This window comes from Hakea prostrata, chromosome 3 (genome assembly GCF_041222555.1).
Source record: "Hakea prostrata isolate BN-2017 chromosome 3, UWA_Hpros_2, whole genome shotgun sequence".
In the NCBI taxonomy this organism is placed as follows: domain Eukaryota; kingdom Viridiplantae; phylum Streptophyta; class Magnoliopsida; order Proteales; family Proteaceae; genus Hakea; species Hakea prostrata.
The window spans coordinates 63472875-63496835 of NC_142602.1; the positions used below are offsets into that span (position 1 = coordinate 63472875).

Below are 23961 nucleotides of genomic sequence, written 5' to 3' on the forward strand. Positions count from 1 at the left end.
ACATTGCAAGATGATTGGGAAAAATCATATACATCTTAAAACTATGTTAAAATAGCAATAATCCCTCAAAATGTCTCTAAAACTATGTTAGCGTGGCAATAATCTCTCAAAATGTCTCTAAACTTTTTGCTAATGTATGCAAGTAAATTTTAATTTATGATTAGATAATTTCATAATTTTTGAACATCTACATCATGAGCTTTGTTGGGATTTATTAATTATTAATATAATTATATGCCTAAGGACAAAGTTGAGAATTCACCCTTAGGGCGGTTACAAAATATAGGGTTATATATTTTGATAACCACCGCATCATTTAAGAGATATCACATTATTGGACGTGAGCTTTACTGAAAGGTGGCTCCTCTCTCTCTCTCTCTCCCTCTCTCTAAGAAATGCAGGAGGAAGGAGAAATTGTTTGAGGATCTTCTTCTCCTTGTTTTAGATCTCAATCTTATACCATCCATCCACCAAGCATTTGGATTGTGGAATACATTCCATTTCCTCGTGATTGTAGAATCCAATGAGTTCGTGGAGGAACAAGGACGTGGAATCCAAATTAATTTCCGCTGCAATAATTCTATTTTGAGAATGCAAATCCAGGTAAGAATCTTTCCTTTTCTATTATGAAATAAAGATGTATAGAGTTTTACAAACAAGTTTGAAAGCCTAAATTTATTTGGGATGTCGATCTCCTCAAATAATAGCATGATTAGAATATGACCAAGAAAGCAACTTTTTCAATCAATTAGCTAAATATAAAAGAAAATGACTTAGGTCTTACCAAAAAAAAAAAAAAAACTTAGGAAAAAAAAGATAATAGGAGAGGAATCTCGAGTTGTTGGGATCAAAGTTACCCTTAAATTAGAATATTTATACATAACTGAATTCTATTATTTATTCAAAGATTTCTTCTAAAGAGAGGAGCCAAATGGTATTTGTATTACTATATAACTTTGAAAATATCTAATTCTCACTTGAGAATTTTCAGAAAAAGTGAGGGAAAGAGGGAGCTATATTGGACGATTGTGAGAGTTTGCAAATTTTTTTCTTTGTTTTCCCAGTCATATAAGGACAAGCACATGAGGGAATGCAATTAGAGGGAGAGTTGTTTGACTATCAACATCGAATCCATTAAATAATTTGCACCACAAGTGGCAAATGTTAACAAAATTTGGTGTTGTTTCCTGATTAGATGAATTCAACTTTTTGAGTAAGGCACTCAAGGGTCACGTTGAATATGATCGCTACTTGTTTGTTTTGCCCAAAAAAAAAACAAGAACCATATCACCTTCGACTGTGGCATGGCATGGCATTCCGCTGGATTAATGAAACTAAATCCGGATCTGTAAGAATAAAAATTAGGGAAAAATGGATTGGTTCATTATTCATGACGTGAAGTACAAAAGCTTCAAAACTAATAATTTGTGGAGAAAGAAACAGTTATATTTTAATAGGATTTAAAATCTCCCTGCTAATTAGGTGGGTTTTTTTTTTCTTTTTTTGGGTAACCATTCTATTACCCTTTTTGATAGCCCTCAAATAAAATAAACCAGTTCCTTCTTAGATTTTCTACTTTCAAAAATCTCTCTTCAGATTTTATTTCATTTGAGTAAATTATCAATGAATGTAAGAAATTATCCTATGACGATGTAGTCATGCGCATAAGCTGGTTCGGGCAAACCTCACTTCCTGAATATCATTATTGGATGATAATTTGGTTCATCACAAATCATTCAAAAACCAGTGGCTTTACTCTAACTTCCAGTTTCTAGATTTAAAGTCTTGAAAATTTAATTGATGTGTTTTCTATAAATTTATAGATGGCTAAACACAATGGGTGGTAGATTTGACAAAATAATGTTGATATAAGTAGTGTATCTTTTGAGCAGAAAAATCTTCAATTTGGTCAAATACAGACCTGTATGTATTATGTCAGTTTCAGAGGTGACCTGGTCTGAAGCCACAAACTGAAAAACCATGCTTCTATGTTCTTGAATTATGCAATGAGAAAAACACCAAAAAAAAGAGCCAAGACACGAGGCAAACAGACAAAATTATTTTCTTTTATTAATTCAAAGATTTACAAGGCATTGAGGTTAAGGCAGTCCTAGTATGATTCCAGGATCACATCCCCTATAAAAATACAAGGATGAGAATCCAAGAGCTGTAAGCAGTAAAGCAGGCAGCATTGCTTAATTTCGCCTGTATGAATATTTGCATCGATTATGGTACATGTTAATTTTTGTGATTCAACACTATTTAATAGCTCCGTTAGTCAGGAGATTGATGATGATGATGATGATGCTGGGAAAGACACTGCTTGTAAAAGATGTCAGCCATTCCTTATAACTTTATCGATTGGCATAACTTTCAAACTTCAGGCTTCACTCTTCTATGCAGGATTTTGGCAAATGGCATTCTTGTTTCTCACCTTGGAGCTCCAAAAAATTATATATGAAAAAAATCTCTAATAGGTGGAACTACTACTCAAGCTCATATTTTGAGAGGCAAGCATCTGATAGAACAGAAAAAAGTTGCGTGTCTACAAAATTCTGCAACCACAAAAACGTTTGTGTTAGAGATGCAGGCGCTAGGACAATAAATCTCAATAACATCTCCAACAATTTTATCAACTTCCAACATCTCTGATTTCAGAAACAAACTTATTAAAAGTGGATGCCACTACCAAAACAAAACAATGCAAGATGATTTTCCTATAAAAATGAAAAAATTACATTACTTTTCTCTTCTTTTCTCTTCTCTTCTTTTCTTTTTCTTTGGTGGGGAGGGGGTGTGCGTTCGTTAGAAAAACGTTTCAGGTGGTGCTCATTGTCAACAAGGAAACATTCATTTTGTAGTTCTTCCATGGTTTTACAGTGTCCAGTGTTGTCATTCCTTGAAAACACTTCGTCTGAATCACGACCAATGCAAGTGATCAGCAGAAAGGAATAGACAAACCTTAAAATGACCTTAATGTCACTTTGATGGGAATAAGACTGCATATCGTATGTAATGCATAGATTATAAAGGACCCTCCCCAGGCCACACATTGGGTAGCCTCATGTAACGATTCAAAATGTGACATGTTTTGAATGAGCCACAAGAAAAACAATATAAATGCAGATTTTGACAATAGAAATAGGAAATGCAGAATACCTTGATGAAGGGTTGTTCCCGAGGGGGAAACGAGTCAACGAAGCTCTCTTTAAGAAGTAATGAAACCTAACAAAGTAGCCAGCCATCACCTTGTGAGTAGGAAAATTTATGGGTGCTCAAAAGAATAAAAACATACAATTTTTAACTAGTTCTTGTAGAGTTTACTATCTTCTAATGTTCACATGCTTCATTTAGTCAGTGAAATGCAAGAAATCACTAACCTTGTCACTATTTGATTCTACACAAGTTATGGTATGCGACCTAAAACCTGAACAAAGGGACTCGAAGTAGCGCCTCATGACATTCAAAAAATTAGCTGCGGCTTCAGCCTGAAAGTTTGTTACAGTATATCAATCACAACCAAAGATTCTAAAACACAGCAGATCCATGAACTGCATGCATATGACATTACAGTTAAAGGTAATTAAAAAAAAATCCCAGACTATTTATGTCTATCTATGAGGTTTTCTGCATATCAAATTGTTCCTTCATGGTATGGTACCAGAAGCTTACCTGGCTGACAGTTCTGAAAGATATATAAATTATTTCATTATTTGATTTCAAACCTGCCCAAGAATGAGACGGAATCCAAGCACAGTTCCATCCCTTCATATCTTGGCAAGGCTTCAACTATTCATGGTTCAGACAATGGGCTTAACATATATGAGGCAAATAATTGAAAGAAAACTAAGAATACAATCAGATTCATCAAAGAGCACGGTAAACAATAAAGACAACTATAAATCAAACTACTAGCAGAATTTATTTGACATGAACTATAGATTTACAGTAAACTGTTACTATGAGTTAAAACTGCTAAAGTTGCATGCACCAATAAATTTGTAAATCAATTGTTACATGACTGACTAAAGTCAAATCGATGTTTGTTAGTAACATATGACAAGCTTCTTGGCCATATAAACAGATAACAGATTAAGGGTCTTACAAAGTGTCACCCTGCAGATGTGGGGCAGGAAGTAGATTTTAATACTGTGAAAGCAAGAAAATACCATTCATAAACACTCTTTTATACAGCAACTTCCTTATATGTGACTCAAATTACTCTCACTGTTCACAAAAACTTGACAAAAAATACCCCCATTATATTTTTCTTTCCACAACATCAATTATCTGTAACCATACGTGTTGAGTAGCTACCAAGTTTCTCTCTTATGAAGGAGGATAATGTGTCTAGGAGGACTATCGTTCCAACATTTAATAACAAGAGAAAAATCTGGCACTAGGTAGAGTATGAAACCAAAACAAACATTTCTCACGGAAAGCAACTGGAAGTAACTTGACAGAACTGAAAATTCACTTACAGTAATCAGTGTACTAGTGGATCCTGTGGATCTGAAAATGGTGTCTCAGCCTAGCAATGGTAATGTTCAATACAAGAGATAGATCTTTAAAGACTAATTTCTTTTGGAACCAAATGGGGACTGCATAATGAAAGAAACAGCTGAGTTTTGGAGGACAGAGAGAAACTCCTCAAATCTTTTCATCTAGTGGCTCCTTCTGGTTCAAAATTAGTATAAGACAATAGTTTCACAGGCAACTTCTTCAGATGTAGGTTGTTGGTCTTGGTGAACTGAGGATAAGAATCTTTCATATTAAAAAGTTTGGCTTTAAGTCTTTGTTTGTTTTGTGAAGCATCTCATAAGACAGACTACCTGCACATGGTCTTTGATGGGCCTATTAAATCATTCTCTTAGTCAATTAAGTGAGAGAAGAACTGCATCCTAAACCAGAATTACTCTTACTGCAAGAGTACAAGTAATTGACTAAAGAGGATATCATCATCAGACAACAGATGCTGATAAACATTTGGAAATCCATAAGGCCAACAGATACATACATCGGAGAAACTCATATTCACCCCAGTGTTGTATGCAACACACGAATAAGCTAAGTTTATCCAATTTTCCCATCGAGCTTTATTCAAGGAAAAAATGAACCCCTTCTGACGTTTTACACTATAACATCTTATTGTCCAGCATAGGGGAAATAGATTATCAACTTCATTAAAAAATAATGAACTTTGTCTAATGTCAGCTTAGACAGTGGTTTCACAAAATCTATAACCAAGCAAAAGGCATTAGTGGATGTATCAGATGAAGAATGCAGAAGAAAATGTTAGTACCTGCACTTCATTGCATTTATATACAGGATGCCTTTTAGCGATAGAGTTTTCACATGACAATCTAGCATGGATAGGCCCTAATTCGGAGAGTAGTTCTCTATATCGAGGAAGCCGAGGCAAGTAACACATCTTCACCTGCATGAGTGAAAGAAGTTTTTGATCAATTGAACTTATCATAATAAAAGTAATGAACCCTCATTATGGAGCAGTTAGTTATCAAAGGAGGACTCAGTAGTAGATCAAAGGTTTCAGACACAGAATTAAAGAGCTAAATGATGCCAATCTGCACCAATTTGAAGTCTGCGTTGGACAACCCAAAACCAAGGATCTGGAAAACCAAAATCCAAAGCCTGGTGAGCAATGTATGCTGTACCTGAAAGATCAAATCAGTAGTCTCACAATCACAAGCAATAACAAGAATTGTCTATTTATTAGAAGGTGTGGACTTTATATTTACTGGTTCCAATGATCATGGGCATGGACCAATTATGAAGCCCAAATGCTAAAGAGGAGAAGGGGGGGGGGGCATAAAAGATTTTTCAAGTTCTCCAGGTCATATTAGGCCCAAAAGTGGGCTCAATTAGCTTCAGATACTATCTGAGGCGTAAATTTAGGGGTGAATAGAAAAGACCAAAAAACCTATTACAATCAAATACAATAAAATCTGACTCCCGCATGCAATAATTTGACCATTCTCTATCTGATTTGGTCACATGTCAATTTGATGAACAAATTAAACCATATGGCTCACCATCTATAGAACATTTCCCACTATTAGCTAGGAAACTTTGTTATTCTGTTAGAAAGATATTGAATGGGCAAAAGTAGGCTGGACAGGTTGCCCATCTAGGTTGGCTGGTGACACAGCTAATTGTGCCACGCAATCATGACCGTTTCATCCAGCACTCTACACTTGGCCTAGAGTTGTAGCATATGTGGGACATAAGTGTTATGGTTGACATGGGGGTGATGCCTAGTGGCACTTTTGTAATCTTCTCCAGTACAATTTTGTAGGAAGGGTCATGTTTCCTCCTAAACTCCGCTAGTGTTTTGCTGCCGGCCCCAAGCCTGGGTAAAGGAGGAGGGTTGGTGTGTCAGGTCGGCAGCCGACATCAGAAAAAATCTAGCCAAACCCTTTTTCATGGATTTGACCTTATATGATAAATGCTATGCTAGGGCGTTTCCCGACAAAAGAAGCGACACGCTACACTATGGCCCAGGTGTAGTGATAAGTGGGCAAAGGTTGGCTAGGGCGTCCCCTGTAAGTGACGCTTCACATCAGCGCCTAGATGCGGTGATAAGTAGGCAAGGGTTCTTGCGCCGTGGACGAGTGCGGGTAAAGAAGCTAGTCCAAAAACGTAGGATTAGATTGGCATCTTGGAACATAGGATCTTTAACATGTAAGAGCTTAGAATTGATAGATATTATGAGGAAAAGAAGGATTAATATAGCTTGCATTCAAAAGACTAGATGCAAGGGTAAAAAAGCTAAAAAGTTAGATGACTTTAAACTCTGGTATACTAGGGATAAAGCTAATAAAAATGGGGTAGGTATAATAGTGGATAAAGATTTTAAGAATGATGTGGTGGATGTTAAAAGAGTGGGTGATAGGATTATTGCTATCAAGCTTGTAATGGAGACAAAGATTGTAAATATAATTTGTGCATATGCACCTTAAGTAGGATTGGATGAAAGTCTAAAATTAGAATTCCGGGAAAATATGGATGGATTAATGCAAGGAATTCATCAAGGAGAAAAGATTATCATAGGAGGTGATATAAATGGACATATTGGAAAAGATCAAAGAGGCTATGAGAGTATACATGGAGGATATGGTTTTGAAGAGAGGAATGAGGAAGGGATTTCAATTTTAGGTTTTGCTATTGCTTTTGATCTATCTATTGTAAATACTTGCTTCAAAAAGAGAGATGAACATTTAATTACTTTCAAAATTCGATGTCATAGAAGCCAAATAGATTTCTTTCTAACTAGAAGGATTGATAGATTGTTGTGCAATGATTGCAAGGTGATACCAGGGGAAAGCTAACTGCACAACATAGACTTGTGGTCTTGGATATGTGCCTAACCCCAAAAACTAATAAAAGGTGCAAAGATAACTATCCCAAGATAAGATGGTGGAACTTGAAAGGAGAGTGTTTGAAATCCTTGGCTAATGAAGTAGTCAAACAAGGAAAGTGGGATTTTGAAGGGGACATTAATGCGATGTGGAATGAGATGGCTATGTGTATAAAGAAGGTGGCTACAGATGTCCTAGGTGAATCAAAAGGAAAAATCCATTCTTATAGAGAGACTTGGTGGTGGGATAGTGAGGTTCAAACTACCATTAGAAATAAGAAAGCTAGTTTTAAGACATGGCAAAGAACTAAAGACATTGATGATCTTCAAAGGTATAGGTTGGCTAGAAATGAAGCTAAGAAAATTGCGGGAAAAGCAAGGGAGAAGCAGTATGAAGAGTTATACAATAAGTTGAGCACAAAGGAAAGGGAAAAATCTATTTATAAGATAGCTAAAATAAGGGATAGGAAGAGTAGAGATCTTGACAATGTTAGATGTATTAAAAATGGTGATGGTAAAGTACTTGTACAATAAGAAAAGATGGAAAATCTACTTCTCTAGTCTACTAAACGAGCATGCTTCAAGCACCTCTGATTTGGACGATTACACCATTCACCAATGCACCAATTTTCAAACATGTATGTGGAGAATTTTGATGTCCGAAGTAAAAGAAGCACTAAAGAGGATGAAACTAGGCAAGACACAAGGTCCTAATGAAATCCTAATAGAAGTATGGAAGAACTTAGGAACCTGCAGGCTAGTTTGGTTGACTAAGTTGTTTAATAAGATTACGAGCACAGGAAAAATGCCAGATGAATGGAGGAGAAGCATTGTGGTCCCAATTTATAAAAATAAAGGAGATATTCAAAGCTGTATTAACTATAATGGCATTAAACTGATGAGCCATACTATGAAATTTTTGGGAGACAATACTTGAAACCCGTTTGAGACACTTAACCACAATTACGAGAATCAGTTTGGGTTTATGCCGGGAAGATCTCCAATGGAGGCTATTTACCTAATTAGGAGACTTATGGAAAGGTATAGAGAGTGTAGGAAAGACCTTCATATGGTATTTATAGACCTAAAGATGCTTATGATATAGTTCCTAGAGCGTTAATTTGGCAAGTACTAGAGAAAAGAAGTGTTGTAAGTAAATATGTAGACATAGTTAAGGATATGTATGATGGTTTAGTGACAAGTGTATGAACAGTGGGGGGGACAAAGTAATGAATTCCCAATCATAGTTGGGCTACATCAAGGATAAACTTTAAGCCTATATTTATTTGTACTTGTAATGGATGAATTAACCAAAGGCATTCAAAAAACGAGGTCCCTTGGTGTATGCTTTTTGCTGATGATATTGTGTTGATAGATGAGACTTAAATGGGGAATAATACCAAGTTAGAATCATGGAGAGAAACTTTGGAATCAAGAGGCTTTAAATTAAGTAAAACGAAGACAAAATATCTAGTTTGTAACTTTAGTCATGATCGGGCAGATGATGAGGTGGTGAAACTTGATGATAAGGAGATTCCTCAGAGTGATTCTTTTAGGTACCTAGGTTCAATCATAAATAAAAGAGGTGATATAGAAGATGATGTTTCCCAAAAAATTAAAATAGGGTGGATGAAGTGGAGAGGTGCATCCGGGGTCTTGTGTGATTGATGTATTCCATTAAAGCTTAAAAGATAAATCTATAGGACCGTCGTTCGACCAGCTATGATGTGCGGTGCAAAGTGTTGGGCTATTAAAAAGAATCATATAAATAAACTCAGTGTAGTAGAAATGAGGATGCTAAGATGGATGAGTGGCAAAACTAGGAAGGATAAGATATGATCATATTAGAGTTGGTTTGGTAGTTGCTCCCATAAGTGATAAGCTTCAAGAAAGTCGTTTGAGGTGGCACGACCATGTTCAACAGAGACCAATAAATGCCCCTGTACGGAGAAGTGATATAATCCAGATTGAAGGAACTAGAAAAGCTAGGAGTAAACCTAAGATAACCTTAATAGAAGTGGTGAGAAAGGATATGCATAGCTTAGGCCTTGTATCTAGCATGACCTCGAACAAAACTGATTGGAAGGCAAATAATCCATGAAGCCGACCCCATTTAGTTGGGACAAGGCTTATTGTTGTTGTTGTTGGTCATGTCTCCTCCTAGACTAGTACAAAAAGCATAAAGGCATCCATATAAAGGAGTGAAAGGTTTTCAAGGAGTATATCCTTTGGTTGCAAGCTCCTGAGGGGCATTGTCTTACCACAGACTTTGCCTGGTGATCATAGCTTATTACTTTGAAATGTTTTGCTTTAATTAATGGAATAGTTTTTCTTCTTGCTCTTATGTGTCTTTGTCTTGATTCATATCCCCCTTTGTCACTAGTTTAGGGTTACTCAGAGCATTCAGGTGCACTATGAATGCCACATGGACATCCAATTGAGTATGCCCATAACAACACGACAGATCTTGTCAAGTTTAGTCAAAATGAAATTTGCACAGTGGAAAGTATTGAAAATTGGGAACAATCAAAAGGATATACAAGGAAGAGAATATATGATAAAACTTGAGCCCTCCCAACTTGATATGTGGCCCATCCCAAGCATTCTGTATATATAAAATGGTTATCTGGCAGTCCAGCCAAGCTAGGTGGTTGGCCTCTTTGGCAACCTTTCAGCGAGAGGATTTCAACCATTTTTTAAGTTCTGTTGTGCCGCATGGCACCTCTCAATTTGTCTAATTCTATCAAGTGGTGTTGTGATCTACGTGTCCACAGAATTTGCACGGAGCCCTGCCCGCACAAAGACCTGGTTCAGAATACAGGTCCATGCACTCATCAGGCTATACCTTGCAGCAGGCCTTTGTAACTGTTTCACTACAAGTTAAAACTTTGCCAATGCAAGAAGATGATATCAACAGTAACATAAGGTTAAAAAGACCTTGTTATTAAAGATGTCAACATGAACAAGATTTGATGTTTTAATCTTCAGCTCCCCCGGTTTGTGTTGTATACCAACCTGACAAAACAAAGATAAATGTCACAGTAAATAATGAGCAATATGTGCAGTAGGGAGTTAAAATTCTCATTATATTTCACTGGGTAATAAGAAATGCACTACAAAATAATACTCCCATTATAGTAACCATTCCGTATAAATGCTTAACACATGTTTCCACCTAACAGGAGCTATGGATACTTTCAGTTGAGTTATACAAAAAGCAGAGGGTTAGGGCTTGAGATGGGATTAGTCACATAAATATAGAGATGCGTGGAGCAAGCTCAGACATTGGCCATGTCTGGTATGCATTCTTGGAATACATTCCAGGCAGATTTCACATTCTCCAACAACAACAATGACTCTTTTTCTCATCCAAGATGTGAATTCTGGGTTGTTTGTATCATTGGAAGTAGTGACATTGTTTTTATCAATGGGGATGCAAAATCCATTTAGAATGCTCATGAAACACAGACTGATTTTGCCATCGAAGATGTAAATTTAACCTTGAAATGCAAGAATGCATACCAAACAGACATAAAAATTGATGGTTGCCAAGATTGACCAAGAAGGTGGTTTCATCTAAGATAACCAGGCCAGCTCAAACCTTAAGTTGTGTGTCCCATGAGAGCAGAGGTAAGAAAAATTATGGCAGTGAGGATGTTTCTGAAACATAGGCAAAATAGGGAAAACCATAACTAGGTTTAGAAGCGTCAGATTGCATCTCTGCCAAGTCTGACCAAGAAGGTGGCTTCATCTAAGATAACCAGGCCAGCTCAAATCTTAAATTGTGTGTCACATGAGGGCACGGGTAAGAAAAATTGTGACAGTGAAGATGTTTTTGAAACATAGGCAAATTAGGGAAACCATAACTGGATTTAGAAGCATCAGATTGCATCTCTATCAGATTTATCTGTTATTACTTCAACAGCATGTCTTGAATTATGATTTTATGAACTGCATCTGTAAAAACACACATTGAGTATGTACTGAAATATGATTTTAACTAACAAAAAGCTCCTTTTGCAGAAGCAGATACTGCATGGAAAAGATGTTTCATCACTTATATGAAATAAAGCTTGCATGGAACTACTGCAAGCGGCACAATAAAACTTGCTGACATTAATAACATTGTATTCATTATGCTTGGGATAGCAAAAATCCAAGCAAAAGGGTTTGGTAAAAATTTTGCATAATGCCAGCTGCCAACTGAACACAGACCCTCGGACCAGCAGTGTACAACCTGAGTGTGACTTCAGAACTGAAAGGGAACTTTTATAGGATGGTTGTAAGACCAACAGTGTTGTATCAGATTTTTGAATAATGAAGCAACAACAGATAAACAAACTTAACGTAGCAGATATGAGGATGTCGAGATGGATGACCAACAGTCAGGCAAATTAGGGAAACCATAACTGGGTTCAGAAGCATCAGATTGCATCTCTGTCATATTTATCCATTATTACTTCAACTGTCTGTCTTGGATTATGATTTTGTGAACTGCATCTATAAAAACTCACATTGAGTATATATCGGGAAATAATTTTTTGTAGATACTCAAAAAGCTCCTTTAGTAAAAACATATATTGCATGGAAAAGATGTCCATCATTTATATGAATTAAAGCTTGCATGGAGCTACTGCATGCAGCACAATAAAAGTCATTCACATTAATAACATTGTATTTATTCTGTTTAGTATGTCAAGAATGCATGTGAAAGGGTTCGGATAAAAATTTGTATAATGCCAGCTGCCAACCTCACACAGACCCTCCTCTTTTATCAGGGCTTGGGACCGGCAGTATATGACCTTGGTGTGACTTTAAAACTCAAAGGGAACTTTTATAGGATGGTTATATGACCAATAGTGTTGCATCATGTACTAAGCTGATTGTTGGATAATGAAGAAACAGCAGTAAACAAATTTAGTGTGGCAGAAATAAGGATGTGGAGATGGATGAGTGGTAAAACCAGAAAGATAAAAAAAGTAACTGGACAAATTAGAGCTAATTTTCTTAGAAATAGCTCCATTATATGATAATTTGTGAGCATCAGACGAGGTCTCATTGATCTCCAAGATATCTCATGAAGGACTAAGATGAGACAAAGTATGAGTTAAGAAAGTAGCTTGACTCAAGATCTCGGTTAAATATCTTTATTATCTGGGTATTTTACACTAAATAAAATGGTTCCCACTGAAACCTGGCTTCGAGTTCAAGAAAAATGCACCAAGTCACTGAGATACTGACCTCGGCCCAGCTCTTTTTCTACATGATTGAAATCAGGTCAAAATCAAGAGCTTAAACCATGGTTTTGAAAGTCATTTGAGGTGGCATGGACATGGGAAATGAAGGTCTTTGAATGCTCTAAGATGAAGGGTGAACACTTTAATTGAAGGAGCCAAAACAGCCAGGAGTAGACCTAAAATTACTCCGGAAGTAGTGAGAAAAGACAAGCAAATTTTAAGACTGGTTTCAAGTTATGGCTTTGAATAAAGCTGAATGGAGAAGGAGGATCCATGTAGATGATCCCATTTAGTTGGGATAAAAATGTTGTTTGGCTGTCTAAAACCAGTCTCTGGATCTTCCCTAGACCTGCAATATTAGGCTCTAAGGTAGGCATAGGAATTTTCCCCTACAGCAGCACCAAAATGTAGGAATAGTTTAAGACTTTATTGAAACTTTTGATTAGTCTACTAAATGCTTTTATCTGGTCTTTATTTGAAGTTGTAACTTGAATAGAACTCCTGAAGTTACTTTTAATGTGAACCATGACTCTACTAATTAGGTTAGGTCCCTTCACTTTGTCCTGCCATTAGGCTATATACCCGTGATTTTAGTGTGCCTCATAATGCAGACCTGACAATGAGTCTTCTATGGTGGGCTTAACAGTGAGTAAAAGTGGAAATAGGAAGAAAAAAGGGAAACCGTAGAAAAGGGGAAGTGAGCACACAATCCGATTGTCAAATAAATCTAGAACTTCTATTTCAATTCACTCTAATAATTACAAGATCACAAGCAAATATATAAGGGGAATAGTAACTTTCCTACAATGACTATAGTTCGGATTTCAGTACCAGTGATCAGCCTAGGAACTGAAAGGAAATTAAGAAAAAAGAAGAAGAATAGAAGAAGAAGAAGAAGAAGAAAAGGGAGAGAGCTTGCAATGTGTCTGTTGGCTCTCTCATGGTACTTTATTTATAATGCAAAATCAAATCTCAATTTAGGAAGTTTTTCTAACTTGATTTATGGCAAAAAGGAAAATTACATATTGCATAGACTCTCCCGAATCTACAAAAAGTAGGGAGATTACTTTCCAACCAACTAATTAGAAAATCAGAAAGTAACCAAAATAGAAATATTTAAGTAACTAAAATAGAAACCTAAGCTAAAATAGAAGATGAAATATTAACACTCTCCCTTATGCTAAAGTATACATTCCAAAGGCTCCATCTAGCTTGGAATAACAAGAACACATCAATAAACTTCATTACACTTGAGCAGAAGTAGTAACAATAGACGCCGATAAATGCCGCATGAACTTCACGTAGGAGATATCAACAGCAATCTTCACATTGAACGAACCATCCAACAGTGAGAATAATAGGCAGTGGTGAAGACGGACTATATCCATAAGTGTAGCAGAAAAAATAACATCAAGGGCTCCAAATAATGCCACTAGGAGGGAGGAATCTCCATACAAGAAGATAAAATGTGCAGCCCAAAGTCGCAGATAAGCTCTTCCCAAGAATGCAAGTAGTAGGTAGGTAAAAGGTAGTATGGGTTCCTGTGAACTACATAGGTAGGTAAAATGGAGTATGGATTACTGCGGACCAAGTACGTAGACAAAAAGCAATATGGGTTACTAAGAACCAAGTAGTTAAAGGCAATATGGGTTATTGCAAACCATGAATGTAGGTAAAAGGTAGTATGGTTACTACGGACCAAGTAGGTAGATAAAAGGCAGTATGAACTACTGTAGATCAAGTAGGTAAATAAAAGATAGTATGGGTTATTGCAGACCAAGTAGGTAGATAAAACGCAGTATGAGTTATTGCGGATCAAGGAGGTAGGTAACCGAAAATCAAGTAAGTAGATAAAAATTAGTAGGGGTTATGACGGACTAAGTAGATAGATAAAAGGTAGTATAGGCTATTGTGGACTAAGTAGGTGGGTAAGAGGTAGCATGGTTACTACGAACCAAGTACGTAGGTAACTGTTGTTGCTATAAAATACCTCCTTAAGATAAAAATCTCGAATTCTTAAGCAAATTGAGAATAAACCTTCAATCTCCCCTTCACGTGTAGTTAGCATTATAAGTGGACAATTAATAATAGTCAATTGCCAACATCACAAAGTTTGTACTAAGGAATTGTTTGGTTCCTTGAATGAACCAGGTTACTTACTAAAACTAGGCACAAGAACTTTCCAGTCATTACTGATGTCAAATAGTTACCCAAGAAGTGCACAACAGTAGTGAATAGTCAACAAAAGTGTAGTACTCAATTAGTAGTTGGACCCTATTGTTGTAAGTCATAAGTTAAGTCCAAGGGGTAGTTTGGTCTATTAGAGAGTCTTTATTTTTTTTTTTTTTTAGTTCCACATCGGGTATCATTGTACTTTCTCATTCATAACTATTATTATAAATAAAGCCTTGTTAGGTCACACAAACCCTTCTCCTTTCTCTCCTTTCACTTACAATAGGCATCTCTAAGAGAAGGCATGGTCCCTTATGTTTACAATGCACGTGCCTCTTCAGTCTTGGGGTGATGCGGTTCAAACCACCACCTATCTCACTAATAGAATGCATTCCAGTGTCTTAGACCAATGTTGTCCTCTTGAAGTTCTCTTAGAAACAACCAATTTCACTATGCCCTCTAAAGTCTTTAGATGTGTTGCATTTGTTCGCAACAATGGTAAGCTTGATCCTAGAGGGTGTTGAAAGAAACGATTGTGTTAATGGCTATGACCATGATCGCCTCTATTTATAATTATGATAGACTATTCAGAATAAGTTTACATGAATCAACTCTAATTCCTCCTATCAAACTCTTATTGCTCTATGATCCACCTCCCCCTCGTGGGCTGTTTGTTGACTTGCCTTGGATCTCTTTCTTTCTTTGTCTCTGCTTTGGTCTGTCTTGGCTTGCTTGTTACTTTCTTTGTTTTTTTGTTGTTCGTTTTGTTGTTTTTCTTGCTTGTTGTCTTCTCTGTTTGGCTTGCTTTCTTGCCTTTCCTGTGCTCCCTCCCGCTGTTTTCCTTCGTTGTGTACCTTCTTTCTTCTTCTCCGTTGTTCCTCGGTGCCTGTTGACTTCTGTTGGTCCGCTCGTGTGTTGCTTCTCTTTTGATTATCGTGGGTGTTTTCCTTTTCTGTTCCCTTCATGTGTATTGGTGCCTTCTATGGTTTGGATCTGTGATTGGCTCACTATCCCTCCTCGATTCGCGGTGTGGCGTTGCTTCCCTCCGCTTTGATATCTTCCTTTGTCCCGGTTCTCCCTCTTTTCTTTGTTTGCTTCTTCTGGGTATCCGTTTACCCCCACTTCCCCTTCGTTGATCTGGACATACTTTCTTTGGGATGGTATCATTTATTTGTCGAGCCACCTCTCCCTGTCCATTCCCTGATCTTTATTTCAACTCTTTGCGGTCTTTCCTTTGTTTCTTCACCATCATTCCCCGTGTGTTTCGTCTCTCATGAGGTGTGATGTTAGTCGACTTCGCTGTGTATGATGCATTGCTTTGCTTGTCCTGGTCTTGCCTTGAGGCGTCCACCGATCTGGCCTGTTTTCCCTTATTGACCTCTTCCCGCGCTTTCCCTGCGTTTGTCATCGGCCTGTGGGATTTCCTATGACCTCTTCCGCTCTCCTGTGGGCTTCTTTACGTTTAGTTGGTGCGTTCCGGTCCCTGCCGGAACTCTTGGTTTTGTTTGCGGGCGTCTCCCGATTCTCCCATGTCGGTCCCTTTGCCTAGTCTAGCTTTTAACTTGTTGTTGTCCATCCATATTTTGTTTACCACTCCCATTTGCGTCCGTTTTTTCTGGAGGAAGTGTTGTTGTGTCATTTTTCTTCTTGCCTCGCATTTCCTCTCCTGCTTCTTTCCATTTCTTATCGGTGGCTTCCGCCAACTTTTGATGATCTGACGAGAGGTATGTCGGTAGAGTCGACAAAGGTTATGACATATTTACTATGGGATGTTGAGTCGTCCGCCCTTTTCTCGTGAGATTGGTACCTCGGAGATCGATTCGGTAGGAGCTCGTGGTAACGTATCCCTTTCTCCACCGCTTTGCGGTTGTTTTCTTCCTTTGATGTCTAAACCTCCTTATTGTCACTGGTTTTGGCCCCGGTGTCTCGGTGGTCTCCGCTGTTTCTTCCTGGTTGGGGGGGTTGGGTCTCGTTTCGGCGGTCTCCTTGGTCGAACTCTTCCGGGACTCTTGTTGTGTTGGTCTGATGGTCTGTCGGAGAACACCTCTCCTCTGGACTCTCCCTGGAGGTGTATTTGGTCCTCTGTTACATCCATGGATACAATGGTTTTCCTGGAGGGAGGATGATAACATTTGTACCCTTTCGAGTGCGATCCCTTGCGCGTGGCTGGGGGCCGCTTCTCGGTGGGTGTGATTCCGGCTGCCCGCTCCCCTTGGGGGCCGGAGGCTCCGGACTCTTTGGACATTTCCAGTATCCTGGGCATCCTTTCGGTGTTATAGCATCACTCCACTATTGGTCGTGCACATTCTGTCATTGACGGGCTATCTCTAGTGCGATTCTTCCTTTCGGCCACCCCATTTTGGCGCCGTATCCGATTGTCCGATGTATTATGCCGTAGTCGAGAGATATCTTTGATTCACCATCTATACTGTGTTGTCCTGCGAGGATCTTCACGGGGATTGCGATTTTAATTATATTATGAATCACGAAACATCGACCTCTTTTTTTGTTTTAAAGATAATCCATGTAGACAGAGTGACACATGTACAGTACCTATGGCCGTTGTACCGTCGGGGGCCCCACCTCGTTGTTGCTGGAATTCTTCTATCTAGAGAAGGTAAATAGTCAGTCCCTTGCATGCCTTTCAAAATTATCCTCTTATGAGAACCAAATCGATATTTTCTAGAGTTCCTGGGGGTGACCGCCTCTGCCCCTGAGTTTGATTTCCAATGGACGGATTAGAGATGTGTCAGCTTCTCCAATCGGCTCAGCAATAACTTGTCTGTTTACCACTCCAATCTCCTTCCCCGTGACCGATCCGGGGACACGAGTGGGAAGTCCTTTACAATTCAGTCATGTAGACTCTGAGAGCATTCGAGAAGGGGAACTGTAGACTTTGACAGTGATGGAGAATCTTGTTCCTTTTCAGCATAAAATACAGCCATCACATTCAACTTTATCCTTTCCGTGTTGAGGAAATTGTAGAAGAGAGGATAAACCCGTCATTGATCCGTGGCTCCCGTATCTGATCCGGGTAGAACCGAGCTTGAGCTTCTAAGTTTTACCCGTGCGGTAGGAGTTTGTTGGGAGGAGAAGCTCTGTTGTCTGTGACAATTTCTCGCTTCTTCGAATAACTGTCGCGATGCTAGCTAACAACTCACTCTTTCTCTCTCTTTTTTTTTTTTCTTTCCAATTACATAAGTCCCTGAAATCGAATTACATATTTCTCCAAGCTATAGCTGTCCCCGAATATTTGAAGCACTGGTCCCTGACTTTTGTTACTGTCCTGAACTTTGAAATTACCAATTAGTCCCAAATCTGTTACAGCTGGTCCCCGGACTTTGATTCCTAGCCCCGAATATCGGTTTTAGTTTCTTCTTGTTTTTGGGCTAATGAACCATGGAAAGAGGAAAAATAGACTTTGCTAATTCGGATTGAGAGAATTTGATGAAGAATCGGGACTCCTGTTTGAGAAGAGAATCGTGCGTTTCTCGCTTCCCCGTCGTGGGTCCGCTTTGTTTCCCTCTTTCTTTCCTATCCCGGTGTGTTGCGGCGGGCGCCTCGGTGTTTCTCTTCTAATCAAGAAGCGGCCCGCCGCTCCTCTCTGTTCTTCTTCTTCCCCTTTTTTTTTCTTGCCTTCCCTAATCGACCTTGTAGTGCGCGACAAAGAACAAGAGAAAAAGGACGCTGCCAGAAGGAGAGGTCTGGGTTCCCGGTGTGGTTCTTCTCTTCGTTTTTATTTTTTTTTTCCGTGGTCTTCCCGGTGTGTGGAAGAACAGAGCCCTCTTTGCTGTCAGCAAGTGGCGAGAAGGGGAATCCTTCTTCTCTGCCTGTTCGTTGTGGTGTGGCTTATTGTCCGTCTCGCCCTCTTTATTTGTGGAGTGACTTTCGGTCGTTTCTGTGCCTCTTCTCCTCCTCTTATTGCTCCTTGTCCCTTCAGTGTCTATTGTTGGGCTATCCTCTTACTTAAAAAGGTTATAAATCTTACCATCTTGGATCTCATAGATTTTTTGAATCTATGGAAGTTGTTTTTCTGGAATAGGTTCCCCTTTTTCTCCTCCTCTTCTCCAGAGTCTTAGTGAAGAAGATCTAGTGCTCCTTGAGATTCCTCTTAAGGTTCCTGTTGTTGAGTCTCCTTTAGCAAATTTTCGATTGGAAGATGTAGTGACTGGACAGAAACAGCTGGTCGAAGATATGCAGGGGGAGTCTAGACCTCCTTTGGGGAATGATGTCCAAAGAGAGTCTAAACCTCTTTTGAAGACCTACTAAAGGAAGCAGAGATCCCCCTCAGAGCCGCGGCAATTGAAAGCACCAGATCCTAGTCCTAAAGCAACCATTCCTCTTGGTGAGTCTGTCTCTGATCTTGATTTGCCCACTACATTAAGAAAACAACCATGTACTTGCACCAAACACCTATTTCTAACCATGTGTCACATCATTCATATCCTCAAAATTCCAAAGCTTTATTTCCTCTTTGTCTTCCACCTCTATCCCTAACTCATGGCAGAAGGCAGTGTCTCATTTAAACAGGAAGAAAGCTATGGATAAGGAAATGCAAGTCCTCGAAAAAAATAAGACATGGGATTTGGTATCTTTGCCTACAGGGAAGAAGACTGTTGGGTGCAAATGGATGTTTGTAACAAAATATAAAGCAAATGGAACCATTGAGAGATACAAGACAAGACGGTAGCCAATGGCTTTACTCAAACTTATGGCATTGTATACTTGGAAACATTTGCCCCTGTTGCTAAGATGAATATTGTTCGGGCTATTCTCTCATGTGTTGTCCAAGGGTGGAGTCTTCAACAATTAGATGTGAAGAATGCTTTCCTACATGGAGAGTTGCAAGAAGAAGTATATATGGATGTGTCCCTTGGTTATTCTAGTTCAGAGACCTATGGAAATTAAGAAGAGCTCCATATGGTCTAAAGCAGTTCCCTAGGGCATCGTTTGGAAGATTTCACAAGGCAATGGCAAAGTAATGGAGACCATACCTTGTTTATCAAGCGGGATGGATCTTATACTACAATGCTCCTTGTATATGTGGATGATATTGTCATCATATGAAGCAGTGAAGAGGAAATTACAACCTTGAAGACCTTATTGGGGATAGAGTTTAAGATAAAAGATATGGGCAGACTCAAGTACTTTCTTGGGTTAGAGTTGGCCTACTTTGCTAATGGTGTCTCACTTTCTCAAAGAAAGTACACCTTGGACCTATTAAAAGAGGCTGGAATGCTACGGTGTAGACCTGCAGAGACCCCAGTGGAGCCTAATCAGCACTTGAAAGCTAAGGAAGGAGAACCGGTTGACAAAACCAGCTACCGATAATTAGTTGGGAAGTTGATTTATGTGTCATATACTAAGCCAGATATCACTTTTGTAGTCAGCCTTGTTAGTCAATACATGGATGATCCTTATTCTTCACATCTTAATGCAACATACCATATCTTAAGATATTTTAAGGCATCTCTAGGGAAAGGTATCTTATTCTCCCTTAGGGACCACTTGAAGGTGAAGCATACATAGATGCAGATTGGGTTGGATGTTCGGATGACAGGAGATCTACCTCTGGCCATTATGCTTATGTGGGGGGTAACTTGGTATCTTGGAGGAGCAAAAAATAGGCTGTAGCGGCTTGATCAAGTGCTGAAGCAGAGTTTAATTGTTTTGTTTGAATCTTTCTTCTTCCTTATTTTCTGGTTTGATGTTTCTAACCATCTCCAGTCTTCAACTTGTTTTTCCTCTTCTTTGTCTCTCACTTAGGTCCTTTTGTTTGATGCTTCTCGTTCTCCTGTCCACAAACTCTCCCTTTTAATTTAATCCATTATCAATTAGAATCTGAGATTGGAGAAGAGAAAGAGGATGCGTGAAGTACAGCCTTTCACCCCATTCATTGTTTATATTCTCAATCATTCAACTTCCAAATGTGATTTCTAAATGTTGAAATATTTCAGACTGATGCAAAAACAATTTTGATCTCTTGACCAATAAACTATTTGTTGACTATTTCATGGAACCAATCCATAACTGAAATTGTAATTACCAATTCAGCCCTATAATAGCAAGTATAATGATCAGTTCTATAATTTATACATTTATTGAACCTGAGAGTCAAGACATTCAACAAGAATACAACACACAGTTCTCGTCTTGTAACACATTGGCCATGGTAGCATCATAAATATTTCCACAATGCAGTTGATGATAGAAAACAAGATAGCAAAGCACCCAAACTCACAATAAAAGGTACTGGAGCATCAAGAAAGTCTAGCATTTTTCTGGGTAGAACCTGAGAAAAAGAAGACAAAAAGAAAGAATAAAAGAGCTAGAATAGAGAGATTGCTAAACCGACATTTTTCCCATGGATACCAAAGATGCCATTAATTAGATATAGTTTGACAAAATGTAACTAGATATTATACAATACAGCATCAATACATTAATGGGAAGCATTACTATGGTAAAGCACCAACAATAAATAAATAAAATAGAAGTAACATTCTGGATTTAGTCATTTCTGTGACCCTTGACAGCTTACAAGGACAATGAATCTGAATACAAAGCATAGCTTTGTAATGCCCCAAATCAGCTTGAACATCAGTAATTGATGGCCAGGGTATCATGTTCTGATTGACTAAATTCCATAACTCCTTTGTACCAGGTTTTTGTAAGGAAAAATCGATTAGAGGAGATCTGCATGTTTTGATTTGGCTGGGTTTAGTTTCCTATTCTGTTCTTTACTTTTTTGAGGGTAGATTGCAAGGATATTTTTAGATCTTATTTTTCCTTGTAAGATTCCAACACAATCCTTCATCCTGTGATATCGTCATATTTGAAGTCTTAGCTGTTTTAGTTTCTGTGCAAGTATTATATTTGTAATCATCATTCTGATTTTGTAAATTTTACAATGTTGAGGTAGTCAAAATAAGACTATCTACACAGGGGTTGAGGGGGGAGGAAAAGTTAACAGAAATACATATGGACAAGGATTGTGAGGGAGGAAAAGGTTACTAAAATCTAGAAGAACGCAACAACGTACAAAATGTATAAAATGATACAACTTTTTAGTGATGGTACGGTACCAAATCTCCACGAGATTTCCCTGAAACTTTAAAGTTGTAAGTTGTAACTTGTTAAGTTACAATATGTAGCCTCTTCATGTAAGATTTTTTATATTTTATTTTTGTAAACATTCAAGAAGCTATCAAATCCCATTTAAGTCAACACCGAGCTCACTTTTGCTACTTTGGAGAAACAAATGTTGATCAAACCCATATTTCCCCAAATGTAAGCAATTTGCTCACTATAATAGTTCGTATGGGTTCATACTTTTGTCTTCAATTGCTGAGGCTCTTTCGCCTTTTCTTTGTTAGATAAATTGTGACAAGGAAAGGCATGTCACTAAAAAAACATTCGAGGATGCCACAAACTTAGTAATTAAACCCTGTTCTTCTTCAGAGTCCCTGACAGATTTCATACTTTGTGCACGGATTTGATGTTTGAGAATAGAAAACTTACATAAAATGTTAATACATTTCAATCATTATAAAAGGAAGTGTAACATTTTCAGGTACAAACTACTACTGATACTTGGAATTTTAAAATAAAGTTGGGTGTAAAAATGAGCTGACGAAGGGCTTACTATGCATAGGAAAAATTCTTGTGGCATTTATATAGTAATATTCCATAAGAACTTCTGAATGATCCTAATTGTCAAATGAAGTTTGAAAACTTACTGGAAGAAATAAGCTCTGCCATTCAAATGGACGAATCATGGGAATAAGTGATAACACAGTAGCCGATAGAACACCCTGCATGAATTAGAATTTGAAATCAACTATAAGAATTTGCTGGGGAAAACAATGTTCACCATTGCATATATGATGATCCCAACGAAAGAGGAAACAAAAAGTAAATGGTCAAATAATCCAAAGTCTTAATAGAAAAGAGCCAGAAAAATGATACACTTACCAAATTTGGGCACACAAATACTACTTGTTTCTCCAGTAATACTCCTGCCAGTAAAGCCAAAATCTGAAAGATGCAAAAGCCATCACACTTGGTTACTCACGTACAATTATAGAAGTGAGAAATGCATGAAGAGGAGACAAGTTCCACCAAAGACACCAAGGAACCCTCATTGGGGTCCATATGCATCAATAGGAATGTAAAGGAATGAGACTGAAGCAGACAAACAATTCAAGAACTTGTTTTGAATTTTCAGATCCTACCCAAATTTTACTCAATATTTACATGTCATCTTAACATCAAAATTGGAATCCAGTATTCAGATATCTGAACTATCTGAGTATTTTTGTAACTCCAGAAATGTTAAAGAGAATGACATAAACAATGTATCATCATTTCTACTCTATACATTTCATTGGCATCTCCACATAACAGGCGTTAAACTTGTTAAAAAAAATAAAAATTAATACTTCAAAGTCGCTCTAAAAATAATAAACAGAAAGCATCAACATCCTCCAGGTCCTGAAGCCAGAAATATAAAATGCCTCGATGTAAACTCTTGTTTTACAGCGATGTAAACAACACAGACTTATCCTAACTAAACGGGGTTGGCAACGTGGATCTTAGCTCTCCAAACAGACCTACTCCATATCATACATGATAGTAGGCCTAAACTCGCCAATCATCTCAAACTTGTCCGTAACACAAATTGGCTGTCATTGCTGAAAGACAAATTGGCTGTCATTGCTGACAGAAGTATCTCAGATAACAATATCTTTTGCAAGGAGTTGGTCCAAGGTATTAACAGAAAGGGCCACTCCCTGTTGCCTTCATAATTTACAAATTGCCTGATTGGGTTAATCACCATTATTTTTGTGTCAGTTCTATGAAACCAAAGCCAAAGAAAGAGCAGAACCAGAGGTGAAGGAGAAGAAGTGAAGAAGAGGTGATAGAATTGTGCATGAACTCCCCCTCATATGCGGTTTTATTAATAGCTGAAGAGAATCCAGATCTAGCATACTTCCTAAATCTGGTTATACTACGTATTGCTTGCTAGTAGCTACATAAAATAAAAAGTGCAGAAAATAGTAAGTTTTAGAAACATGTAATTAGAAAGATGTGTGATTAGGAACCCATGTGATTCAAGGCTGTGGGTCATAACCCATGTGCACCCCCAATGTAGACAAGGATTATGTTCCCTCC

General features: G+C 38.1%; 1 protein-coding gene across 1 annotated transcript in view; it reads right to left on the reverse strand.

The window, feature by feature from the left end:
• Positions 1–1879: 1879 nt before the first annotated feature.
• The window catches only part of LOC149022736 (uncharacterized), a 65388-nt gene continuing 43306 nt past the window's right edge, over positions 1880–23961 (reverse strand). The window contains exons 11-18 of the mRNA XM_089150686.1: positions 22762–22824; positions 22527–22601; positions 21029–21079; positions 10316–10393; positions 5303–5437; positions 3381–3488; positions 3160–3225; positions 1880–2555 (exon numbers count right to left, since the gene is read on the reverse strand). Of these exons, the coding sequence (XP_089006812.1) occupies positions 2487–2555; positions 3160–3225; positions 3381–3488; positions 5303–5437; positions 10316–10393; positions 21029–21079; positions 22527–22601; positions 22762–22824 (645 nt within the window). The 3' untranslated portion in view covers positions 1880–2486. The remainder of the gene's footprint in view (positions 2556–3159; positions 3226–3380; positions 3489–5302; positions 5438–10315; positions 10394–21028; positions 21080–22526; positions 22602–22761; positions 22825–23961) is intronic.